Source organism: Pavona decussata, unplaced genomic scaffold (assembly GCF_977016875.1).
Source record: "Pavona decussata unplaced genomic scaffold, jaPavDecu1.1 SCAFFOLD_124, whole genome shotgun sequence".
NCBI classification, from domain to species: Eukaryota; Metazoa; Cnidaria; class Anthozoa; order Scleractinia; family Agariciidae; genus Pavona; species Pavona decussata.
Window position 1 is genome coordinate 1,393,656 of NW_028145538.1, and position 13,471 is coordinate 1,407,126.

Below are 13,471 nucleotides of genomic sequence, written 5' to 3' on the forward strand. Positions count from 1 at the left end.
TGGGGATACTAAAGTGAGGGAACCATGCGAGCGCGCGCGAAAATCGCCTCTCGCGAGGAGACGCGACGCGCGGGTGCGCTTGCGTGCCCCGCTCGTTTTACTGTCCTAAGAGAATAAGGGACTACTCGTGGTCTAGTTGAAAATGAGATGATTACAACAAACTCGATGTTACGCGCCTCGTTGGCTATTAAACTTAAATTCAAAGCGCCCTTAGCTTGATAAAAGCTAATATTCCCCAGTTTCAGTTGAGGCATATTATATTGCGTTAGGTGATGCATTACCAATCGCTAGCCTGCCTGCAGACGTCTTCTATTCTCTATGTTGCACTCGAAATTTTTCTTGAGGGGAGGGGGCGGCTGTACACAGACTACCAATCGCTGGCTAGAGAAATCTTTTGTTGGAATTCAAATCATTTTAGCATTTGAACAAAGAAATCATTTGAGCTTTAGCAAGGGATTCACAACGTGCTTGAAAAAACTGACTTCTCAACCTTTGAGGCTAAAGGACTCCGGCCTTTTATCGCCAGTTTCTTAAGTATATAAAATGAGTCGAATAGCCCCTTCTCCCTCCCCCCCCCCCCCCCCCTACTTGGACGAAATGTTGGTTCATCTTCTTTCGTTAGGTTGCCATTGCAATTTTCCAGGGTGGGGAGAGACAAGGCAAATCAAATTTTCTTGTTGAAGGAATAAGATTTTAAAAGCTGTTCTATCTCGCGCACTTCCGATTGTAGATTCGCCTGCAGTGTAGTGATTGTCACTTCTGTCTTGAATGCAGGAGACTGAGGTTCCAGTCTTCGCCGGCTAAACATATTTTCACATAGTACGTTATATCTTGCTTTTACCCGAGGTCATTGTTTCTTTCATATAACAGATTATTACAGTGATCCTATTTAAATAATCGAGTGTTTTTGTCGAGGGACTATCGGATGATAGTTGCCCTGCGGAAATTTGATGTTCTTAAAACAAATACCATAGGCTTGTGAACATTAAATTTCCAAGGGGCAACTATTAGCTAGAGCGATAGTCCCAAGACAGAAGCATTATATTGTTTTTATCGTTCATCACTCAATTTTCTTCCGCACAAAAGTCTTTGAGACTGGTTTTTCGAATTTGCAGCTCATCAATTTGAAACTTTAAGGAGAAAAGTTAAAATGATCGGAACAAAACGAATGAAAGATGTACAGGATAAAATGCTGTGAAAACAGCCTGTTTGTTAGTGAACTGGAAGAATAAATGGGAGATGTTTGCGCACACAAGACAGTCATGCTACATAGCCACGTTTAAGTATCGTGTCGCGTTACCTCTTCTTCTATCTACGGTTAGCCTTACATTGCTGAATATCTTGTTTCTATAAGCAGTATAATTAACTTTTGTTCTTTATGCTCGTTATTTCTCTCTTTCACCAAAGATAAGCAGAATTTAATTATATGAAATTAGACAAAAAGACGGTTAAAATAAATCCTAGAAGTAAAAATGTATATTAAGACTCATTTGGAATTATCTATTCTAGTATATTATAATGTATAATAATTCTTTGGATATGTCAGATTATACTTTGTTTATTTATTATAAAGTACAGAAGTAATGAACATGTAAAAGTTTATATGTATTTTGTAGTAAATTGTGCTTAATGCGCAGTACTGTAACCGTAAGCAGTCCAGGTGTAGAGTTGTGAACTGTTGTAATTGTAATAGTAATGTCATTAGTGTTAGTACTTGTAACATTGTAACATAACGCAGAATAAAAATTAAAAAAAAAGTATCCATCCGGGCATTTTCGCCGGACGGACACTATTCGCTGACCGTGTCTCCACGGATGAACACTATCACGTCACGTGATTAATTTAAACCAATCAGACTTGGAGAAAATTTAGTGCTATAAGTGAAAATACGGCTGACTCACTTTGAACGAATATTCCGAGCTTTCTGCTTCATGTTGCACTGTTGTAGCATCAACAGATAAAGAGTGGAAGAAATGGCAGTTGTAACAGAAATGAATAGACCAATATCGATATAATAAAATTCGTACCTAGCTACGAGGTTTAGCGGAATAAACAGGGCCGTACCTAGCGCGGGGGCAGAGGGGGCAGCTGCCCCCGCCAGGAAAACTCAATTTGTTTCTAACATCACACTGATCACAAGAAAATCGACTAATTGACTGAAAAAATATTCCTTCAATGTGAATTCCAAATAATTATTTTGGAAAATCTTTTGAAGCAAAAGCCAGTACCGGTTTTCTTATGAAAATAATGATTTTGTCAGTTTGTGCTGCCTATGGTTTAGAATTTGGTGTGTAAATGAAGACTGACAAGCCTACGCCACTTTCTGGCGTGTGTTTTAGTCTTTTTAAATCTAGGTTATACAAGTATATTTTTTGCAGAGATAAATTGGTTTTAAAAGCCTGCCCTGCTCGCAAGTATTTGTAGCGGGTTTGGATTTAACCATCACATGTTCATCATCCGACAGCTCATTTGCGCCTAATGATTTTTGAGTTTTCTCTTTTGAATTCTGTAGCCGCTTAATTACACTCAGCTCTCTACTTTGTCACTTTATTCGAAAACTTCACCATTCCAAACACATCCCGACGGTAAACAAATCCGTACCAGAACGGTTCTTGAAATACAAAGATTAAATAAAAGATGTTAAAAAATACTACAAGTAACGACATGGAATAAGCAACTGAGAAACAATTGAAAACGAACGACCAACAAAAAAACGGCGAAACACAACTTTACAACACTGAAAATGGCGCGCACACTAAAAACTTATACAAAGAAAACTGGCTTAAAAGGGTAAAAGGAGTGACAGAAAGGCTATTTACATACATAATGATCTATAAAGGTGTGGGGGCGAAAGGTATGAAAGACGTAGCACAAACAAATACAACAAAAGTAGGTGTAAATTAGGCGCGCAGAAAAAGCTATAACTCGCTGTAACAAATTCTCTTCCTTTTGAATATGATCTCTTATTCCGCGTGTTCAACGACGGTGTTTTTATGCCACATAGGGCATTTCAGCTCGGTTTGGCTTGGCTCTTTTAAGTGCTTGATAGTTTTAACTGCCTTTCTTGTTGAGATTTGTGTAATGTTAGGACAGAAATTAATCATTGCCTGTATCATGCAATGAGCTTCATTCTGTAATTGTTGCAATGCCGGGCCCGACTATTAGTGTTTGTCACAAGGAGTTGTGTTTCTTGGCACGGCTATTTGGTTTTTTGGTTCTCTAGTAATCGTTGTAGCGTGTTATAGAGCTATGCAACGTGTCACAGTAATACTGAAAAGGCTTGAATTGTATTTAAATAACGACTGTGTTTTTGCAAATGCTTCGCTCCACTGATATAGTGCGTTTGTATTGTGGAAGCTCAGTGATTTTCTCCCTTTGTTTACAGCAGTGTATCGACTGTGTTTTAAAATGAGAAACAATGTTTGCTTCAAGCTAAACAAGATGTTAACTCCATAAGAAGTCATGGCAATTTAAAACAAAAAGCTTCGGTGTGTTTTTTTTTTCTCTAAACGTCGTAGAGGCAACTTTCTGTGTAGGAGTGAAAACAAAATTAATGTTCAACTAGAAACCCTGTCTACATACGGTAGACCCCTATGAGGGGTGTGCCGAGTTTGCCCCCACAGACAAAAAATCCTAGGTACGGCCCTGATAAAACAACAGAAATAACATTGAGGCTTAGAGATGAATGAATAATTTATTTTGTTATATTCACCTAAACCTCGTAAAGGAACTAGAATTTTAATATTTAATTATTCAATTACGACGTAATTAAAACTGTGAGAAAGAGTTGTCCTATTTTTTTTTATTCAATACACTTGGTTTCTTTTTTCTTTGTTCTTTTCCTTTTTATAAATTATTTTTCACTGAGGAGGGCTCGTTTATTTGATCTGTGTAAACAGAAAATTTGAAAAATTTGAAAAAGTCTCAGATACTTCACATTTGACTCTTACCAAAATCGTGGAAACACTACCACCCTTGTGTAAAACTATAACTAAAATAAACTGTATAGTACATGGGCAGCTCCAGGAAGTTCGATTAGAAGGGTCCAAATACGACCTATTTTACAGTAACCACTAAGAAAAATGTCTGTCACGGTTGACAGTAGTAAAAGTACCTAGCACAATCAACATGTAATTTTTTTTTTTTTCTGCGTACTAGAATAAAATTATTTTGAGGAATTATGCCTCTGAAACATTGTTTGCTTTCATCTACTGCACTGTACGGATTGAACAGAATAATTGAAATAAATGCACCACTTTAGACCAACCGAGTCTTGTTTTTTGCTTTCCTTACATTCATCCAACTAGCGGTTCCAGCAGCAAGGAATTATCGCATTTCTGCATCAAATATAAAATCTTGATAACATTCCTTGATCCATTAGACCTACGATGCTTTTTCCTTCTTTAGTATGAACATATTACATTTTTTACAGGTAGAGCACAGACTTTTTTAAAAGGGAGTCTGGACCTTTGATAACCGTTTCCTAATTAAACAATCAGAAATTAACCTGCAAAACTTTAAATTAACAAGCTATTTACAGTCCCTTCAACCAGCTCCTAATCGTAGTTGTCTTGTCATGATGATCCCCAGTCATGTAACCCACCATAAATGATCCTCTGGTCTTTCCTTCGTTTATTACAGCTCCTCATTCAGAAGCTACAAAGCAAAAACAACAATAAGATACATTTAAGTAACAACTAGAAACGTTTGAAATAATCACTCATAATAATGCTGTAGTGACAGAGTCTTTTCTCTTTCTGGTCGCTCTATGCCTTTTCATTCTAAAAAGGATTTAGATATTCACTAGAACAACTTTAAAAACTGCATGAACACATTTTCAGATGGAGACTAAATCGCCTTCAGATCAAGTCACACACTACCATATGTTTTTATAACTGGCTGCAAAAACGCAAAACTCTAGGAAATATCATATTGGCCATCAGTAAGGCCATATGAAAGGCTAACTTATTTTGGAGTGAAAGTTTACTGGCTTCGCATCAAGCATTTTCTAATTGGAAAACAATCTTGAATGATAAAAATAAAACAACCAAGCAAACAAAAAAAGAACAAAGAAGAAAAACACCAACATTTGGAAAACGGACTTGGTTGTCAGGAAAAGTGTGATATTGTTTTCTTTAAATATCGGAAAAAATCGGATTTCAAATTTTTGATTAAATCAGCACTAAAATAAAGCAAATGAAGAGATGATAGTGACTTTTCTAGTTACAACAGTTCAGCATTTCAATATCAGCTTACTTACATTCCAGGTCAACTGGATGGTCAACTATTCCTTTCCAGCAAAGTCAATTGTGACGTCATCACCAATGAGTACAAACGGTGCCCAATGCTTCATTTCACTGCACCTGTGGGATACTCTCATGCTGTTTATGGCTTGGTTCAGAGCTGTACTGGCACTCTTTCCTTGATCTAAGTGCTGGTAGAAACTTCTCATGAACTCCAGAGTGGCCTCGTCATCAATCGCCCACAGTGACACCAGAACAGAACGAGCACCGGCACCCAAAAATGCCCGTGCGATGCCAACCACACCCTCAGCCGTAATCTCCCCACGGGCACTATGGCAACAACTCAACACAACAAGTCTTGCTCGCATCTGAACATTCAGCACATCTCCCATTGTTAAAACGAAGTCTTCCTCCACAGGATCCCGTGATACTGGTATAGGGTTTGGTGCTAAAGCAATTTCTCCTGTTTCCATCCTCCCATGTGCTGCAATGTGCACCAAACCAACCGAAGAGAGTCCTTTCAACACTTCATTCTTTGTTGCCTGTCTTCCAATGAGAGGTGCAGTGTGAAGTATTCGCCCAATCATCTGCACTTCTTCTTGTGCGAATGGCAGCTGCTGTAATTTATCCCCCTCGAAAGTAACATCTTGCACCCAAGGATCACCCACGAGAAGCGCCCCAGTCTTAACGTGGTACTCTGCTGGACAATCGGCGATCAACTTCAAACTCGTCAGCGATGGAGTCACGCGCACTCTGAAAGATTCACACAGGTACTTTGAATCTGAGTCCATGAATGCAGGGAAAGGAGCCAAACACAAAGGACCCTCGGGAACGAATATAACTTCATTGTCAACTAACAAATCTTGGATAGGACTGATGATGGTTTCATATAATAAACTTAGAGCACTTTTCTGGAGATTCGAGGATTGATTTCGTTTCTTGTCAGGAGGGGATCTCTCATCTGTATGCTTTTCTTCTCCTGCAGTATCCAATGAACGATCCTCACATTTGATAACAGCTCTTACATCAATTTCCTGCCTTGCGGTCGACATCAAAGAGCTCAAGAAAGTGTCGACATCCACTTGGCCACCGGGGATCTGTTTTCGTCTTAAATGAAAATCCTTTCCTTTCTGGAAAACCCACAAAATTACTTCTTGGTTCTCTAATGCTATGAAAATTGTACTGCAAGGAAGAAAACTTGAAATGTCAGCTATAGTTTCCATTTCTGTGCCAGAATCTACTGGGGTGTTTTGGGATGCATACTTGAACTCTAAGAGATCTTTCAAAGCCTGCGCACGTCCCTGCTCAGCAGATAAAAGAGCCTCCATAATCTTGCCTTGCATTAACAATGAACGCCATAAACTAACGTATGCATACTGGTGAAAATTGCGCAAGCTCATCTTCCAGTCATCCTTAAACACTAGATGACGTCTTACATCATTGAGTGTTGTTACACTACTTTGAAAACAATCTGTAGCTTTGCATAAAGCGCCAATTGATTGAGAGACCGCACCAAGGTGATAAAATGATTGGCCAATTCCAACTTTGTCCATCACTTGTTTTTGAATTTCTATGGCACGTTCAAGGTAGTCTATGGCTTTTCTGAAATCGCCAAGAGTGTGGTAAGCGACACCTAGATGACTATACGCTTTTCCTTCCGACGAAATTTCTCCAAGTTCTTTTCTGATTTCTAGTTCACGTTCAAAGTACTCTATTGCTCTTTCAGAATCTCCAAGAGCGCCATACACACTGCCTAGATGACAATACACAGTTCCTTCGCCTGAAATGTCTCCAATGTCTTTTACGATTTTTAGGTGACGTTCATGGTAGTCTATGGCTGTTTTGAAATCTCCAAGACTGCAACAAGCGCAGCCTAGATTACCATACGCCGTTCCTTCACCTGAAATGTCTCCAACGTCTTTTGCGATTTTTAGGTGACGTTCATGGTAGTCTATGGCTGTTTTGAAATTTCCAAGACTGTAATAACCGCAGCCTAGATTACCATACGCCGTCCCTTCACCAGAAATGTCTCCAACGTCTTTTGCGATTTTTAGGTGACGTTCATGGTAGTCTATGGCTGTTTTAAAATCTCCAAGACTGCGATAAGCGCAGCCTAGATTACCATACGCCGTTCCTTCACCTGAAATGTCTCCAACGTCTTTTTCGATTTTTAGGTGACGTTCATGGTAGTCTATGGCTGTTTTGAAATTTCCAAGACTGTAATAAGTGCCGCCTAGATTACAATACGCCGTTCCTTCACCTGAAATGTCTCCAACGTCTTTTTCGATTTTTAGGTGACGTTCATGATACTCTATGGCTGTTTTGAAATCTCCAAGACTGTCATAAGCGCAGCCTAGATTACCAAACGCCTTTCCTTCGCCTGAAATGTCTCCAACGTCTTTTGCGATTTTTAGGTGACGTTCATGATAGTCTATGGCTGTTTTGAAATCTCCAAGACTGTAATAAGCGCCGCCTAGATTACAATACGCCGTTCCTTCGCCTGAAATGTCTCCAACGTCTTTTGCGATATTTAGGCCACGTTCATGGTAGTCTATGGCTGTTTTAAAATCTCCAAGACTGCAATAATCGGAGCCTAGATTACCATACGCCTGTCCTTCACCTGAAATGTCTCCAACGTCTTTTGCGATTTTTAGGCGACGTTCATGGTAGTCTATGGCTGTTTTAAAATCTCCAAGACTGCGATAAGCGCAGCCTAGATTACCATACGCCGTTCCTTCACCTGAAATGTCTCCAACGTCTTTTGCGATTTTTAGGTGACGTTCGTGGTAGTCTATGGCTGTTTTGAAATCTCCAAGACTGCAATAAGCGCAGCCTAGATTACCATACGCCTTTCCTTCACCTGAAATGTCTCCAACGTCTTTTGCGATTTTTAGGCGACGTTCATGGTAGTCTATGGCTGTTTTAAAATCTCCAAGACTGCCATAAGCGCAGCCTAGATTACCATACGCCTTTCCTTCACCTGAAATGTCTCCAACGTCTTTTGCGATTTTTAGGTGACATTCATGGTATTCTATGGCTGTTTTGAAATCTCCAAGACTGTAATAAGCGCAGCCTAGATTACCATACGCCTTTCCTTCACATGAAATGTCTCCAACGTCTTTTTCGATTTTTAGGCCACGTTCATGGTAGTCTATGGCTGTTTTGAAATATCCAAGACTGTAATAAGCGCAGCCTAGATTACCATACGCCGTCCCTTCACCAGAAATGTCTCCAACGTCTTTTGCGATTTTTAGGCGACGTTCATGGTAGTCTATGGCTGTTTTAAAATCTCCAAGACTGCGATAAGCGCAGCCTAGATTACCATACGCCGTTCCTTCACCTGAAATGTCTCCAACGTCTTTTGCGATTTTTAGGCGACGTTCATGGTAGTCTATGGCTGGTTTGAAATCTCCAAGACTGTAATAAGCGCAGCCTAGATTACAATACGCCGTTCCTTCACCTGAAATGTCTCCAACGTCTTTTTCGATTTTTAGGTGACGTTCGTGGTAGTCTATGGCTGTTTTGAAATCTCCAAGACTGTGATAAGTACCAGTTTTGACCGCAAAGGTTCCATTGTCCTGTCAAACATCAAAAACCAATCATGGACGCTGTTACATGCAGTAGGTTAATAAATGAATTCTTTTTTGCTGATTTTTTTTTTAACTAAGCTGTAAAGTATTATACTACGTAATACCAGTTTACCCTACTTGATTTTTAAAAGGAAAAGAACGAGAGTACATTTACAGTTAATCTTAATCATCATCTTAATCAACACCTTCACTCGCACCCGGCAACATGATAAAATTAAATAGCATACATGTACAGCTGCATGTGGAACAGTCGTTCCTCGCCTTCAAATATTAGAATAGATTTTAAATCAAATCAAGCGACATATAGAAAATGATAGTAAAGAAGATAGACACATTGAGGCTTTAAAATTTAAAAAAAGGAACAATGTTAACAAGATCTGTTTAGAAAAGTAGAGTTGTCTCGAAGACAAGAAGGCAAACAATTTAGCCTCCGGGTTGGCATGGAAAGTTTGCCCTGTTTTCTTTCTTCTTTTTATCATTCACTAGGTTATCTCCTACTACATTTTCACCGTCTTCTTATAGCCATCATTGTAGGGCCCACCTTGATGTCATTTAATTCAGTTTTATCTTGCACTTCGGGCCTTTTTTTTTTTCATATATAATGTTTGGTTTTATCAACAGGGTTGATAAGATAATTTAGTCACCGTAAAGAGATTCAAGTGCTGAGCACCTGACTCGAATCACTTTACGCTTTACATCCTAAAAACAAAATTGTAAATCACCGCAGTACAAATTCCTAACTGACCTTGGGGAAACGGAAAGCCATCTTGTTTCTCTTCAGCTGTTCGGAGGTGAATGGCACTTGGCTAATCACCTCAGAACTAGCCAATCACCGCGCACGAAAAGCACTATTCACTTGTGTGGTATATACTAAATCTGGATACTTTAACTGGGTGTTCAAAGCATGTCAAATCAAATTAATATAGCGCAACATTTTAGGCAACATGCCTATCTGAAACTGGGATGCCATGACAACACCACTTGTCAAACGAAAACAATTTACCAGACCCAAGTTAAAAACTGAATAGACAGTAAAAGTCTTGTCCCCTTCTCCACCCTGCACTGTAAGAGATGCTAAAGATAATCCAAAAACGTTAAAGTGGTTGTCATCTACCCTCCCCTCTCTTGTATTATACACCCCAGGGTTAATCTCGAAAATGTTTGCTTGTTGTGATACCTAGAGGTAACGTGAGTAAGGGCTGTGTTTACAGGAGGTATGGTGACCCCAGGGCAAGGGTTTCCCCAGCAGCCAAGACAAAGTTTTCCGGATTTCTAAGTAAATTATTTTGGTGCAGTTACCTCAGTAACCGAGACCATTTAAGCGCCACACTTCAGTTAATCCGATGAACAGAACACGCGTGGAAAAATTGTTTTATAACGGCTTCAGACGTTTATCCACCTTAACCTGCCGGCATATGTCTGCTGGTGGAATCACAAGGGCAAAGCAAATGGCCAGGTACCAGGGCAACTTCCGGATGACAAAATGTTACGATTTCTTAATTTCAATTGACAGGTCCCCGTTTACAAATATCAGCCTGATCATTATCAATAGATTACCAAGCATTGTCGTCAGTGAAACCTAGACACTGGTCATTCATAGGGTTTCCTAGTATGCAAGGTGTAAAAGTTCCTGTAATCCGCATAAAGAGAAACAACCAACAAGGTGCAATGCCACAGTTTGCTAATGTTCTATAAGCGCCGCAAATTAATTTGTTTTTCTCAACCAATAAACACAGAAGAGATCTTAAAACTTACTGTTTGAGTTTCAGACGGATCCTTCGCTTCCTTTTTCCCAGTAGCTTGCAGCTTGCCTTGTTCCCTCTCACACCGGCGCCTTATTTCCAACAACTTCTGGTTATTCTTCTCAATCTTACATTGGTTAAGATTTCTATAAATACGACAAAAACAAAGCTGATCAAGAATTTCAACATCCTTTTAAGGATGTTATCTCCGGTGTTATTTCCGGTGTAACTCTTAAAAGAGTTACATTGGAGATAACGAGTGGTCATTGCATTATAATAAGAAGTTAAATGGTATGACAAAGGCATTCAAAACCATCCATATGAGGCTCACTGTTCCAAGCTATGTTTCGAACTGACTGAACTGGATTTGTAAAACGCAGACAAGTAAAACGAGGATTTGTAAGACGCGGACTTGTAAAATGTATCATAATTCTTTACAGAAACATGTACATTCATCTTGTCCTATAAAAACAGTTTAAAGCAAACAAATGTAGCTGAATTAGAATCAATAAATTTTAATTTGTTGAATAGAATCTGAAAATTCTGAAATTTATGTTGCCAGGAACTGAAAAATATAATTCTTACAATATTTCTATTTTTCATCTGACTCTAAAGTAAGACCAAGCCATAATTATAAACAGCGCCAGTGGAAAGTACTGGTAAGTACATGTAGATTTCATTTGAATGGTCACACTTTAGGATTTCACCCACAGACTCAAAAGGTAAAATCACCTTGTACAGCATAACAAACAGCACCACAGGAAAGTGGATTTCATCTACAGAAACAATATGTTAGAATCACCTTGACAGCATAATAAACGGCATACTGTACTTAGACGACTGGACTGGATTTGTGAAACGAATCAAACTATTGATACGATAATCTCTTATTAAAACATTTCTACATTGAACCAAATGTTGCTGTGTTTTAATTTTATGTTGCATGACATGTTATCTGGGCCATCTATCATCTTTTCTGATTTAAAGTGATCTTTCCAACAGTGACAAAAAATTGACTGTACTCAGAACGATACTAAGAGCCTGTATGATGAAATCCCATAGAGAATAAAAGCACGGCTGTGAAGAAAAAAATGAAAATTAGAGTGTTTGCCATAAACAGCACGACTACATGTTCTTGTTTGAAATTCTTATTTACAACAACCTGATCTATAACTTGCTCGTAACGTGATAAGTTTAAATTTTCGAATTTCATGATCGAGGAAAACAACTCCCAAACTACGGTGAAAGAAGACATTTCTTCACATCATTATTTTTTATGCCAGGTCTGGTTCCATAACCTGAAATAAGCAGCGGTTATAGCAAGGAGATAATGTACAAGTTTGTTATACAAATGTCTTTTGTCGCATGTTTAATTACCACGTCCCTTGCACATTCTACCAATACATCGGCAAATGATGAAAAGTCGAATTCGTCATCAACAAAATGAACAAAGTCTTCAAGCATAGACACCTTTTTTTCCACACCAAGAGGACAAAAGTCAAAGCACGAATATTCCATCATTATCGCCTGAGGCTCTTGGCAAAATCTCAAAAAACGGGCAATATTTCTGTGGCCTTTAACACTGTTTAAAATTCCATCTTCCTTCTGAAAGCGTCGCTTTGATTCTGCGGATTCACCATTAAATTTCTTGATAACAACACTGCTCTGCTCGCCAGAAACATTGAAATCGGCGAAATTGACGGACCCAAACGTACCGCTTCCCAGCTCTTCTTTGATCATTATGGAATTCCATGAGAATTCTGGAAGCTCTAAAGGGCGTCTTCGCTTTTTAAATAGAGATGGAAGCTTGAAAGCCGCCATCTCTACTCCGCGCAGTACAAACTTTTCGAAACGTTCGCGCCCAAAATTAAATTATGCATAATTATTTCGGTCAAAGGTCAACGAATTTATTTTCACTTCCGGTCAGCTTAAAACCGGAACTGAGGAGAAGGGAAGAGAGAAAAGAAGGGATACGAAGAACTTGTTGTGATACTTAAGAATTTCAATCATCTCTTTTGTCGAAAACAATACCAATGCAGTTCTGGTTAACATATAATCTGTGATAGCATCCGGTTTTGTGCCTGTTATGACGCGGTTAACTAATGCGTGTAAAGCAATGTACGTCTTTTGGTACACCAAAACTAACGTAGGGAAACACACCGTGTCTTAAGAAAGGTAGCCTGCGCTGCAGACAGAAAATTTACTGGCGGTATAAATTGAGTCTGGAAAGAAGGTTAAAATTGCCGATCGTCTTTTTTGACTTCAGAAGCGTGAATCAGGCCGGATGCAAGGCGCGACATGGAGGAGAGTGAAAATAAAATCTATGAGTAAAAAGTCGAAAGAATTTGCCATGATTTATAATAAATCATCAAACAAATAAAATTTTTTTTGTGTTGTTTCTTTTCTTGTGATTGTTTACCAGTTCGCGTTTTACAAATCCAGTCCACTCCAGCCCAGTCCTCGAAATGCAGTATGCCCCCTCTGAGTGCCAAGCTTCAAGAAAAACTTTCTTGTGGTAACTAGTTGCGTGCACAAGAAAACGTCAACATAATCCAATTATTTCTCTTAAGTGAGTTCATTCTTGTAAATAGGTCAAGTTTTGGTTATTTCAAAGTTGTAAAAGTGAGAAAAAACTATTTTTCTTTTTATTTGTTTGTCTACAGTGAAGGATACTGCTAATCCCTTATCACACCAAGCGATGGCATTCTCAAACTGATTTAGTTGAACACAGGCACTTGCTCCTAATGAAAAATAAAATATATGATGAGTACTATGGCAAACATTTCTCCTTCCTGGTGATACACATATAAAATTCACATATTAAATAACTGGCTGACTCCACAATTCTTTCCAGTCACGCCTTAGCTGCAAGTTTTTTAAGTGAAGTTCTCACCGT

The 13,471-nt window shown here is 38.8% G+C and overlaps 1 protein-coding gene across 6 annotated transcripts in view; it reads right to left on the reverse strand.

Annotated features, from left to right (window-relative positions):
- Positions 1-13,471, reverse strand: part of LOC146469385 (uncharacterized) — a 136,148-nt gene that overhangs the window by 73,599 nt on the left and 49,078 nt on the right. Inside the window, exons 8-11 of one of the 6 annotated variants that reach the window (XR_014867237.1) lie at positions 13,249-13,316; positions 10,589-10,702; positions 5,261-8,821; positions 4,072-4,656 (exon numbers count right to left, since the gene is read on the reverse strand). The exons of 2 other annotated variants lie outside the window; for them this stretch is intronic. Coding sequence is in view for 3 of the 4 variants with exons in the window: in XM_085123425.1 (XP_084979551.1) it covers positions 5,285-8,821; positions 10,589-10,702; positions 13,249-13,316 (3,719 nt within the window). In the remaining variant the exon portion in view is untranslated. Of the gene's footprint in view, positions 1-3,781; positions 4,657-5,260; positions 8,822-10,588; positions 10,703-13,248; positions 13,317-13,471 lie in introns of those variants that run through there. 3 more of the 6 variants (XM_085123424.1, XM_085123426.1, XM_085123425.1) reach the window with 3 other exon arrangements.